The following is a 13,763-nucleotide window of genomic DNA, read 5'->3' as shown; positions in this document are numbered from 1 at the left end:
TGAGCTGTCAGCACAGAGCCCAACGCGGGACTCGAACTTACAAACCGCGAGACTATGACCTGAGCCGAAGTTGGACGCTCAACCGACTGAGCCACCCAGGTGCCCCTATTTATTTATATTTAAAAAAATATTTTAATGTTTATTTATTTTTGAGAGAGAGAGACAGAGCACAAGTGGGAGAGAGGCAGAGAGAGAGAGAGAGAGAGGGAGACACAGAATCTGAAGCAGGCTCTAGGCTCTGAGCTGTCAGCACAGAGCCCAACATGGGGCTCGAACTCACGGAGTGCAAGATCATGACCTGAGCTGAAGTTGAACGCTTAACTGACTGAGCCACCCAGGTGCCCCTCACAAAAAGTAAATTTAAAATTGCCTCACTGATTTGGTGTCCTTCTGGCCTGTACCCAGAGCAGAAGGAATATGGGGAGCTACCATGTCTTGGCACACTCAGCCAAGCAGAACCTCCAACTCCTCCTGCGATGGGGGAGACCCAAAGGTAACCTCACAATCAAGAATCATCAGTGTTTGAGAAAACCAACACTACACGAAAGAGGCATAAACCTCAAAGGAGTTGACGAGGAAATCAATCAGCTGAAAATTTGGCTGTGGAATTCTCCCAGAATCAATTAAGACAGAACAAAGAAATGAAGAGTACGAAAGAAAATTTAAAAGAGTTCTGGAGGATACATCTATTACTCAGGAATTCCAATATCCATCTAAGAGATAGAACGTTCACCAAGACTGATTAGACATTAATTTCAACATATTCTATCAAGCAGAACACATACAGGCTACATTCACAATGCAGTATAATTAAAAGCTGGAAGAAAGACAGGAAAAAACAAAACAAAACAAAACAAAACAAAACAAAACTCTATCTGGAAGTTAAAAGATGTTCTTCTAAGATAACTTTTGGGTTAAACAACTCAAAATGGAAACCTCAAACTATTTAGAAATGAACAACAATGAGAACTTATGTCAATTATTAAGCTATGGTCTCCTAGCTCCAAACCCACCTTGTATCCTCTGCTGTGACACTGGGGCTGGAATTCTGTAAATCACTGTTTTCACAGCAGCTCTATGCTGGGCTCTGCCAGTATGTGGGGCTAGAGGGAGATGGTGGGGATGCAGAAGAGAGGGACTTCCTCTTTCCCATTTGCTTTCGTCACTCCAGCAATGGTCCTTCACTCTGGCAGCAATAGTTGGTTCTAGCCTCAACCATTTTTTTCTGGCATTTACAGATCCTGCCTCACTGCCCTCTTTCAGAGGCAAGAGCACCAATTGGGTAGCATCCTTTCCTCAAGGTCTGAGATCCAGCCCTGCTGGGCGCCTCCTCCAGTTCCTGTGGTCCCAACATCTGCTGGGTAGTATGCCCTCCTTGAGAGTTGGAGTTTGTCTCTCCTAACTTCTAGGTTTGGACACCCTCGACCTCTCTTTGTTCCCCTAGACCCAGTGGGTGCTAGTTGCTTCCTGAAGTTATTGCCACTGTTAGCTCAGGTTCTCTTTTGCAGTCAGCCCTGTGTGTAGTACCCATACCTCTCCTGATGGTCCCTTTACCATTTTTGTGCACACAGGCTCAGAAAGTGCTTTCAAGTCCAACAGCCAGCATCTGCTCCTCTTTGTATGTGTCCAGAGAGTCAAAGTGCCTGGGAATTTTTGTCCACCCCTTCCCCGCCTGCTCCCCCCATTAGTCAATGACCATGGAGGTATTACTACTATAGCTTCTTTGCCCCTGATCAGGATGACTCTGAGAGGTCTGGTCCATAGTCTCCAGAGCTCCCCTGTGGCATTTTGCCAGTTACAGTCATTGGATTTTGCTTGATACCACATCCTAATTGGCCTCCTGCCCTTCCTGGCCCCACATCCTCACTCCCCTCCCAGTTTTCCCTGGGATCCTCTTCCTAATAAATTACTTTCACACAAATTCTCCTCTTAGATTTGCTTTGAGGGAACTCACATAAGACACTGTGAAACCAACCTTTACATTACATTCTTTCTATTAAGATACCTGGTGCAGTTTCTGTTTTTCTGACTTGACTCTAATACAGAACATGACCTAGTCAAACATAAAGGATATGACCAAAGCTAAATTCAGAGGCAAATTTATAGCTTAAAAAAAAATTTTTTTTTTATATGTTTATTTTTGAGAGAGAGAAATAGAATGTGAGTGGGGAGGGGCAGAGAGAGGGTCAGATGGAGACACAGAATCTGAAGTAGGCTCCAGGCTCTGAGCTGTCAGCACAGAGCCCAATTTGGGGCTCGAATTCATGGACTACGAGATCATGACCTGAGGCAAAGTCTGATGCTTAACTGACTGAGCCACCCAGGTGACCCAAATTTATAGCATTAAATGTATTTTTAAGAAAATAAGAAAGACTGACATAAATGATTTCAGCTTTCAACTAAAAAGGCTAATAAAAACCAGTACACATAAAAATAGATGCAGACATTGATGCAAGAGAAAAAAAAAATCAATAAAACCCCAAGACGGCCTTTTAAAAAGATTAATAAAGAAATCTTTAAATAAAAGGCATTAAATTACTAGAATTAGCTTGAGAAATACAAAACCTAAATAGATCAATGATTACAGAAAAAATGGAAAAGATATACCTAAAATTATCCCATAGTCCAGATAACCTTATGGGCAAGTCCTTACCACACCTTCAAAGAAAAAAGTAACTCTCATGTTGTATAAACTATTTTTAGAGTACAGGAAAAAAGGAAAATACCCAACTATTTGGCAAAGCCAACATGATACTAATATTAGGGAAACACAAGAAAAGACAACCAAAGAACATACATAAAAATCTGGAATAAAATAATTGCAACTCACAAAACTATATACTTCATTTCTCTATGTATCTACATGGTATGTACATACATAAAAGCTGTCTGGATGGATAACTGGCAATAGTGGGCATCTTTTGGGAGAAGCCTGGGATGCCTAACTGTGTGTGTGTCCCTGTGCGTGTGTGTGCGGGCATGGTCAGTGGGGAACACTGGTCATTTTCTACAGTGTTTGAAAGGTTTTTATTTTTTAATTTAATTTAATTTTTTAAGACATGTTTAATTATTTTTGAGAGAGAGACACACACAGAGTGTGAGAGGGGGAGGAACAGAGAGAGAGGGAGACACAAAATTCATAGCAGGCTCCAGGCTCCGAGCTGTCAGCACAGAGCCAGATGCGGGGCTTGAACTCACAAACCATGAGATCATGACCTGAGCCAAAGTCAGGCGTTTAACTGACTGAGCCACCCAGGCGTCCCGTAATGTTTTTAATAATAAGAATGTATTCATGCATTTTCTTTAATACAATGAAAATACAAGAAAGAGCAACAACAACAACAAAAGAATGGAACTTTAATTCCATAAAGGAGAAATAATTAACGTTTAAGTGAATTTTGTGAGAAAATTGCCTGGAGTGGACCTAAACCGAAGGTTTCCTTTTTATGTTTCTGTCCAACACCACCAGCCAAAGCACAGAATTGGGTTTGCTTCAGGCAAGGACCTTAGTGTAGACGTCTATCCAATTATTTTTTATTAATATAATTTTCCTTCAAGGCATCTCCTGAGGATCATACCCTTTGCTTACCATCTCCTTTATCCTTATCGCAGAATCCAAGATATAATTTCAATGCCATTTACAGCCACCCAGTCTTTAGGATAATCTAATTTTACACATGACCTTGACTTTGACTTCAGCTTCATATCCAAATGTCAAATATTTACTTTTTTGACCTTGATGGCGAAAAAAGGCAAAACTCCTTTGGATCCCTCCAGAGGCAGACTGCTTGGGTTCGTTTTCCAACTTCTTTGTGCCTCAGTTTCATTTGTAAAGTGGGCATGGTAATAGTTATTATGATAATTGTATGAGATAATATAAGTAAAGTGTTAGAACAGTGCCCGGCATACAAGAGCTATTGTTTAAATGCATGCCATTATTATTAGTGCTATTCTTCTTCTATATAAAAAGAGCAGCTGAATTTCTACTTAGACGGAGGTTATCTCTCTTACACCGTATTTAAGAAAAATGTTTAAAAACTCTAAGACTGCCGGCCAAGCTTTGGGAGCTTACTTATACTCACCCTTTCAATGAACTGCAGACATTCTGTCAGAGTGTTGTTAATTTTATTGGACAGTTCAAGTTGTACTTTCTTTTCTTCATCTTCTTTTTCCATACTCTTCCAGAACGAAATATTCATTTCCTCTATTATTTTTCTTTTTGTTTTAAGTTCCATAGGAGGCCGTTTATAGATTTTCCCCTTAGATTTCTGCCATTCTTCCAGTTGTCTCCTGTCATAAAATTAAAGGGGTGGGGTGGAGTGGAGTGGGAAAATGCTTTAGGTTTCTTTTTGTATATAGTCACACTTCCAGAGTATAAGGTATGCATGAATGGAGTACCACTACATACCTTCAACAACATACAGAGTCAGGAGAATGGAATTAAAAACAATTTCCAAAGGGGTAATGGCAGCATTGGTTGCTCCTACCCTTCAGAAGGCAGACTGCAGAGGGATTACTAGGATTACTGGTGGCTAGTATCTCAGTCTTCAAATTCCTCAACTTCATGATTATTCTTCATTCTTTTTCTTTTTTTTCATTTTCATTAGTTTTCTCTAGAAATTTTCATTTCTCCTGTATATTACCTCTGGCACTAAGACATCCCTCTAGCTCTGAGATGATGAACTCAGCACTCCATTTCTCTCACCATAAGCTCTCTATCAGCCACTCAACCTGACCCACCAAACCTGCACTCTGCCCTCAGTAGGGTCTTGGCCAGAGTGACCCACTTTGCCCAGTTCCTTAGCCCCCTTTGTTCCTAAACAAGATCACCGCACATAACCCCTTTGTTCCTAAACAAGATCACTAATTTCAGGACTCTTAAGTAGCTAGTCTCCGATGGTGCCATGTCTGAATCCTTGCTCTCCTTCACTCTCCACATTCTCTGCTCCCGCTTCTAAGCAGCCAACAGACTGCTGTTGGGGGAGGCACCAAGACCTTAGACTTAAGCATTTGAATGTAGGCTCTTCAGCTTCTTTACATTACTACATGTTTATAACTCACAGATGTACATTTCAGCCCAGAGGTTTACAAAGAGCCCCAAGCTTTGTAAAACCCAGTGCCTAGTTGCTATTTTGTATTTGAGGTCTGGCACGCATTTCAAATTTAATGCTGTCCAAAACAAAGCTCTTGATTGTCATCTCCAAACCTATTCCTGAACAGTCTTTTCTACATTGATAAACAGTGCCCCAATCTGCCCAGCTGCTAGGACCCAAAACTAGGAGTGGTCTTTGAGTGGTCCTTTCTTCCCCACACCTGACACATCATGGTACAGGCTTCTAGCTCTACTACTATCATCCTAGTTCATATCACTTTAACCTTTTGCCTGAAAGGCTATAGCAGCCTCCTTCTTAACTCATGTCCTTGCTTCCACTCCGGCCCTTATCAAATACATCGTGTGCACAGTAGCCAGAGTGATCTTGAAAGTGTGAAGCAGACTGAGTCACAGCCAGGAACTTCCTACGCCTCTTGGAATAAAATTAAACATGCTTTCCGTGCCTCTCCGAACTCATGTCATACCACTTTCCCTCTTACTCTTCCCCTCCAGGAGCTCTGGTAACCCTTCAGTTACCTGACCCATGCTCATGCCTGCCTCAAGGTCTTGTAGTATCATTTTTATTCAGTCCTCTGCTCAAATGACACCTTCTTGAAGAGGTAATTATCTGTAATTACTCTGTCTGTTTCATCAATGTGTTGATTTTCTGTCTTCTCCACTAGAATGCAAGTTCCATGAAGGCAGAAACCTTGGATGTCCCAGTGCCTAGCGCAATGTCTAGAACACACAAGTGTTCAGTAACATACAGTAAAATTCACCTTTTTAAATGTACAGTTCTGCGAGTTCTGACAAATGCATATGGTCATGTAAACATAGCAACAATGAAGATATACTACCTTCAAAAATGTCCTCATGCTCCTTGGTAGTCAACCCTGCTCTTCATGCCCAGCTCCTGGTAACCACCAATCTGTTTTCTGACCTTATGGTTTTGTTTTTCCCAAATGTCAATAACTAATTAACCTTCTTGTTTCCTTGACTCCAGAGCACAATTCATAGTGTTTGTTTCAGCTCCAACTGCCCCGCTTCACCTACATGCGAACCACCTACTTAATGACAGAAGCTGAGATGTTTGGCATGTGCTTCCCTTATGCTCCTGGCATTCTTCCGATCTCAGCCTTCCTCCCAATCACGAATGAACAGGGAACTTACCTTTTCTAAAGTCAACTTATTCCCAGGACCTCAATGCTATGATTTTATTATTCTAGCACTTTCCATAGATACATCAGAGAAAAAGCTCCATTAAGGTAGACTTGTGACTGTGTGGTCACCACTGTATCTCCCAATGCCCAGCACATGGTAGGTGCTCAAGGAACACTCCAGCAATGAGTGAGTGATCTATCGCTCTCCACAGATTCCTCTTGTATAATCAAATGTGGTCAGCATTCCACACACTGTCTTAAGACCCATCATCTATTGTCTGGTCTAGACTACGAACTGCATGGGAGGGACCGTGACTTCCTCATTCACCAGCTTGGGGTCTTTGTACTCAGTTTTCTTTTTGCTTAGAAGGGTCATCCTTCTTCTTTTTGTCACTATCCTTTTCCTAGACCAGACGTCATTGTTGAAAAGTACCTCCCTAACCCTTCTCTTCTATCTAAAGAAGTCAGCCCAGTCTCTCTCAATCGCATCATCCTAAATTAAGCTGTTTATTTTCTGTCTCTTCAGGAGGGCAGAGAGCTTGTTGGTGGTGTTCAGGGCTGTATTCAGAGAACAGATCCTGCCCTCACTTTACCCTGCTGTACTCTTTGGCTACCATCTAATTTTACATGTTCTTTTCACCCTTGTCAGTCAGGAATCTCCCTATTTTCTACTCCAACCAAGTTGAAGTCTACTCCAATACATAGGTGCTTCTCCTGGGAGGGTCACCACATTATGAGACTATGTCTGGTCCTGGGCAGGAAGTGTGAAATCCTTTGGCTTGGTTTCAAGCATCATGCATGTTGATGTTAACCCCCAGCACCCAGAGATACTGATTTCTGTATGTGAACTGATTTTCTTCTTTGTCTTAGCTTACTTTCCAAAACTTGGCCTGCTCACACTCATGGAAGTTTCCTGTTCCTTCTTCCCTGATAACTTTTCTGGATTTAACCACTGGTCTGCTTCAGAAGGGACTACCAACTCCCCACTTCCTAGCTATGTAAACTCACTACTCAGGCTCCTCCTATTTTGCCCTCTTCTATTGTTGTTCAGTCCCTGCAGGCTACTTGTTGAGTAGGCTACATCTGCAATTCCTATTTCTTTCTTTCTTTTTTTTTTAATTTTTAAATTATTTAATGTTTATTTTTGGGGCGCCTGGGTGGCTCAGTCGGTTAAATGGCCGACTTCGGCTCAGGTCATGATCTCGTGGTCCGTGAGTTCGAGCCCCATGTCGGGCTCTGTGCTGATAGCTCAGAGCCTGGAGCCTGTTTCAGATTCTGTGTCTCCCTCTCTCTGACCCTCCCCCATTTATGCTCTGTCTCTCTCTGTCAAAAAACTAAATAAAGTTAAAAAAAATTAAAAAAAAATGTTTATTTTTGAAAGACAGAGTGTGATGCGGGGCAGAGAGAGAGAGAGAGAGGGAGACACAGAATCCAAAGCAGGCTCCAGGCTCTGAGCTGTCAGCACAGAGCCTGATGCGGGGCTTGAACCCATGGACCATCAGATCCTGACCTGAGCCGAAGTTGGAGGTTTAACCAACTGAGCCACCCAGGTGCCCCTGCAACTCCTATTTCTTATTCAACCATTTTGTTTCAATATCTTTTTAAAAAATAAATTATTTTCAAGTATACAAAAAATTACAGAGAATAATTTATAACACCTGTCTATACCACCCAGCTCTACCAAGTCTTAGTACTTGTTGTATTTGCTTCTAATCTTTTTTGTAGGGTTGTAGCTAACAATTACTCAGAAGCCATTATTTATGGCCTATGTCCTGACTGAGTATTCCTGATGGTCAATATGCTTAATCATCTAAAACTGCAAAATCATGGACATAAAGCAAAGTACCTTCGGTCCTCTGCTGTGATCTTCTTCTTAATATTTGGATTAGTTTGGGTCCCATTTGGGACTCTTCCTCCATGTATGGTTTTGTTACCAGCTTGAGTTTTGGGAGCTGTCTTATTGAGAAAATGGTTCTGGGGAAGAGTCTTTTTCAACTTGGTGTCCAAAATCTGTGCTTTTTGTTGACAGCTGTTGCTGCATTTATTCCCATTGGTTCCATTTGCTGTTATGTTAGGGGTGCTTGGAACGACTGAATTAAAACTGCCAACTATCAAATTAGGCCTTTGACTTATGGCTTTTGATTTTTGTAGTGCACATGATGTCCGAGATCTACAACAAGGTTGAGTGGATTTCTGATCTTGCCTAGTGTTTGGATGTCTGTTGTTACAGCCTCCCGGAAGCACGCTAGGGCATGTCTGGGGTTTGGTGTGTTTTACTTTCTGTTCAGTAACAGTGTGTGACTGTACCTTAGTTTCATTTGTTGGTCTTTCGTATTTATCCCTATTAACCTTTATATCCTTTATGTCCTTGACCACTGGTTTCCTTGATGTTTGAGTCCTACTAAGGGTCTGAACGTAGTGACAGGGAGCCGTCTTTGGGAGCTTTTCTCCTGGTCTTGCAAGGTTTGTTCCTCTAGAGAGTTGCTGTGACTTTACTGGTGGAATCCTAATTTGTGTTTTTCCAACAAATTGTTTATTAACTCGGTCTTTCAGAAAAGCACTATTCCCAGAACTTTTGCCCAAGGCTTGTTTAGGAGCCAAACTGCTCTTGGTTTGATTATAAGAATTAGTCTTTGGCTTACATATTGTCCATAATTCAGGATTTGACTTCCTTTCAGAGTCTAGTAAGGTTTGGGGCAAGTTTTCTTTGTTTATCTCTTTTAGAAAGCTATCTAAGGATTCATTTTCAACATGGTTACAGTCCACAGAGTCTGCACACTTAGTATTTCCTTGATCTGCTACCTGCTGCTTTGCAGTTTTCAGTTCCTGTATATTAAGTGACCCCATAGTTTCTGTAGGCAGTTCACCAGTAGTGGATGATCCCTCTTCATGGTATTGTTGACTATTGCTGGAAGGCTTACAGTTTAAGTTAGAAGAAACACATCCTGAAGTCAGCCTTTTGCCCAGAAGTTTTGGTGGCTCCAACTTTGGCTTCTGGGATCCTGGGCCTTTGGTAGGTCGGGGCTGGAGTTCAGTGCTGATGGGTCTTGTAGCTTTGACAGGCAAAGCAACATACTTGGTAACATTCTTTTTGGGTACAATAGTCTAAAAAGACAAAGAAAAATATCAAAAAGTAAATTTTATAACAATAGTTCATTGCTTTTAAAATTAAAAAAAAAATAGTTATTTTACTTAGAATTTCATTGAAGAAAGCTGAATCTGGGAAATATAGTCTAGCTAACAGATGATCTTTATAATTTGAACTCCTATTAGAAATATATCAGAATATTTTAGCTTGATAGAATTAAGCAGAGATGCAGTGAACATACAAAAATTGCTGTTTAAAAAACAAATTTGCCTCAATTGAACAAGTACTTGCTGAATGCTCATTATGTCTCAAATGAAGTGTCCTTCTAGGGACTCTGGAAAAATACATACATAATAAACTTATGTTAGGGTGTCTCTCAACTTCCTCCTAGTAGTAGAGTGTATTGCTATACTTTTATTTTTTTTTTAAACAACATTGCCTTTGTAAAGGTCACAGTGTTACTCAAGAACCTTTGTTTTGTCCCTGGATATCAGTGGCAAGGATAGGTAAGTGGTAGATGCTGGGAGGCCGGAGACACTTTGGAACAGTTTTCAATTAAATCTCTCATCTCAGTAGAAAGTCATATTTGTAAAGTCAGGACAGGGTTTTAAGGTTAGATTCTACATTATTAACAAGTAAATGTTTCAGCCATGTGATTTAATCCTGGATAAGAAAGGCAGGGATAGATTATAGAGAACTTCAAAAACAAGGGAGGGGAGTTTAGAATTGATATGGTGGGGCGCCTGGGTAGCTTAGTTGGTTAAGCATCCGACTTCGGCTCAGGTCATGATCTCATGGTTTGTAAGTTCGAGCCCCACTCTGGGCTCTGTGCTAACAGCTCAGAGTCTGGAGCCTGCTTTGGATTTTGTTTCTCATTCTCTCTCTGCTCCTCTCCCACTTGTGCTCTGTCTCTGTCTCTCAAAACTAAATGAATGTAAAAAAAAAAATTAAAGAATTGATATGATAGATAATAGGAGCAAGCCACTGTGGATTCTAGAGTATTTGCATTGAAAACAAGTATTCAGAAAGGAGAATTTGGCAGAGATTTGTAGATTATACTTCTCTAGGGGAAGATATGGGAGTGATAGAGTTACCACTCTTTATTTTTTAATTTTTTTTTTTTTTTAATTTTTTTTTTCAACGTTTTTTATTTATTTTTGGCACAGAGAGAGACAGAGCATGAACGGGGGAGGGGCAGAGAGAGAGGGAGACACAGAATCGGAAACAGGCTCCAGGCTCTGAGCCATCAGCCCAGAGCCTGACGCGGGGCTCGAACTCACGGACCGCGAGATCGTGACCTGGCTGAAGTCGGACGCTTAGCCGACTGCGCCACCCAGGCACCCCACCACTCTTTATTTTTGATTTGGTAATATTGTTGAGAATTACTATGTGAACTTTTGTGAGTGTGTAAAGAAAGTCTGTAACCAGAACCATGTGGCATTAAGGGCAAAGAGATGTTCACTCTAGAATGGTATGTGTAGGGCAGTGTTGCTGGGGTGAAATAGGGGAGGGTTGGAAGTGGGAGCCAGAGAGATGGATGGTATATGCACATGGCTATAGCTGGGTTACTCCTTGAGCCCCAACAATTACATCCACCCCTGATCTCTCCATTATTGCTTACTGAAGAGGCAGGGATATGGTATCAATGTTTCCAAACATATGCTATTCCTTAGTTGTTCTCTTTTTTTTAATTGAGATATAATTTGCATCCCCTAGAATTCATCATTTTTATTCATTCATTCATTCATTCATTCATTCATTTGAGAGAGCAAGCGAGGGGAAAAAGAGCAGAGGGAGAGAGAGAGGATCTTAAGCAGGCTCCATGCTCAGCACAGAGCCTGATGTGGGGCTTGATTCCATGATACTGGGATCATAACCTGAGCTGAAATTGAGAGTTGGACACTCGATTGACTGAGCCACCCAGGTGATCCTAGAATTCACCATTTTAAAGTGTATAATTCAGTGGGTTTTAGTATATTCACAAGGCTGTATAACCATCATCACTGTCTAGTTCCAGAATATTTTCATTACCCCAGAAAGAAATCCTATACCTGTTAAAAGTCACTCCTCATTTCCCTCTCCCTACAAACTGTGGCAAACACTAAAATCTCCTTTCTGTTTCTATAGATTGCCTATTTTGGACATTTCATGTAATGGGATCATACAACATGTGGCCTTTTGTTTCTGGCTTCTTTCACTTAGCATAATGTTTTTGGGACTTACCCATATTGTAGGATGTATCAGTCTTTGCCACTTTATTTTTCAATAATAAACTTTATTATTTATTTTTTAAAATCTTTTTTTTTTACAGTTTATTTATTATAAAAAAATGTTGCTATCAACATTTGTTATAAGCTTTTGTGTGAACATGTGTTTTCAATTCTCTTGGGTATATACCTAGGAATGAAATTGCTGGGTCCTATGGTAACTCCTGTGTTTAACTTCTGAGGAACTTCTAAGATGTTTTCCAAAGTGGCTGTCGCATTTTACATTCCACTAACATTGTATAAGGGTTCTAATGTCTCCACATCCTCCCTAATCCTTGTTAAGCCTTTTTTTTTTTTTTTTTTTAACGTTTATTTATTTTTGAGACAGAGAGAGACAGAGCATGAACGGGGGAGGGTCACAGAGAGAAGGAGACACAGAATCTGAAACAGGCTCCAGGCTCTGAGCTGTCAGCACAGAGCCCGATGCGGGGCTCGAACCCACGGACCGTGAGATCGTGACCTGAGCCGAAGTCGGACGCTTAACCGACCGAGCCACCCAGGCGCCCCAGTGTTATGCCTTTTTTGATTTATGCCCATCCTAGTAAGTATGCAGTGGTATTTCATTGTGGTTTTTATTTGCATTTCCCTCATGGTAATGATATGGAGCATCTCTTCATGTCCTTATTGGCCATTTGTATATCTTCTTTGGAGAAATGTCCATTTGGATCTTTTGTCCATGTTATTATTATTATGATTATTATTATGATTATCCTTTGTCCATTTTAAAGTTGGGTTGTTTTTTAATTGTTGAGCTGCAAGAGTTTGTTATATATCCTGGATAGTAGGTCCTTATCATATATATGACTTGCAAGTATTTTCTCTTTTGTTCAGATTTTATATCTTTATTTTAGATTAGCTTGGCCTTGCTAATTTATTGTAAGTGGTAGAACTGGTCTGCAGTTTTAAGTACTACACTGAGAGAAAATCTAGGCTTAGAAGAGTCATCTGGCTGACAGAAGAGCCAGCAATCAGTATGCAAATACAGACCATTAAGGTCAGAATTTTACTTTATTATTATTATTTTTAAGATTTTATTTTTAGGTCGTGTCCGCACCCACTATGAGGCTTGAACCTATAACCCTGACATCAAGAGTATCATGTTCTACCGACTGAGCCAGCCAGGTGCCCCCAAGGTTGGAATTTTAGAGATCATTAAGTTGAGCCCCTTCACTTGAGAGGGAAAGTGAGTTGCCCAAGGTCAGGCAGGGTGTTAGAGGCAGTGCTGGAGCTAGAACTTCAGTGTCTTAACTCCTGGTCTCTGACAACTTACTTCAGAATTGATGGATCAAAATGATAAAAAAATTAAAGAATGTACAAGAAGGAACAATCGATTCAAATTGAATTTGGTCACTTTATTCTGGACATATGAAGCCAGGGGAGGGAGAAAATATACAACATACAATATATGACAAGGGTTTAAATCAAGACAGACTTATGAATGTATACTAGGCACAGTGCCAGACTCTAAGGGGATGCAAAGATGAGAGGAGAAGACACCTGTCCCTGAGGAGTGCTAATAGAAAAGATACACGCACAAAAAATGATGATATGATGAAATAAGGGCTATTGTAGGGCTGGGAGAAATTGTAGAGCTTATCTCATCAGTGTTTTTCAAGCATTTTTGTTCATACATGCCCAAAATAATTAAAAAAAAAATTTTTTTTTAACGTTTATTTATTTTTGAGACAGAGAGAGACAGAGCATGAACAGGGGAGGGGCAGAGAGAGAGGGAGACACAGAATCTGAAACAGGCTCCAGGCTCTGAATTGTCCGCACAGAGCCCGACGCGGGGCTCGAACTCACGGACCGTGAGATCGTGACCTGAGCCGAAGTCGGACGCCCAACCGACCGAGCCACCCAGGTGCCCCCCAAAATAATTTTGACAAACTCTGTACCCTTTCATACTTTTTAGAGTTAACATCTAAAGTTTTTCATTGTTAGTTTAAATAGTTGCAAAAGATGCAATTTCAGGCACACTGTCAATATTGACATCTTAAGATAAAATGAAATTTGATACTATAATCCCTTTAAAAAATTGTACAAACATACTTCTTTAAAATTGAAAATGTAACACGTTTCCTTTATTCTTTTGGTATATTTTCATTCCAGTTCACCACAAAATTTCTTTCCTAGATTTTTGTGCTTGGCAGTATATA

At 40.6% G+C, this 13,763-nt stretch overlaps 1 protein-coding gene across 1 annotated transcript in view; it reads right to left on the bottom strand.

Moving 5' to 3' along the window:
* Positions 1 to 4,216: 4,216 nt before the first annotated feature.
* Positions 4,217 to 13,763, bottom strand: part of CKAP2L (cytoskeleton associated protein 2 like) — a 17,231-nt gene continuing 7,684 nt past the window's right edge. The window contains exons 4-5 of the mRNA XM_042981988.1: positions 9,174 to 9,357; positions 4,217 to 4,290 (exon numbers count right to left, since the gene is read on the bottom strand). Of these exons, the coding sequence (XP_042837922.1) occupies positions 4,289 to 4,290; positions 9,174 to 9,357 (186 nt within the window). The 3' untranslated portion in view covers positions 4,217 to 4,288. The remainder of the gene's footprint in view (positions 4,291 to 9,173; positions 9,358 to 13,763) is intronic.

Source organism: Panthera tigris, chromosome A3, assembly GCF_018350195.1.
Source record: "Panthera tigris isolate Pti1 chromosome A3, P.tigris_Pti1_mat1.1, whole genome shotgun sequence".
Classification (NCBI taxonomy): domain Eukaryota; kingdom Metazoa; phylum Chordata; class Mammalia; order Carnivora; family Felidae; genus Panthera; species Panthera tigris.
This window is presented reverse-complemented; position numbering and strand designations above follow the sequence as displayed.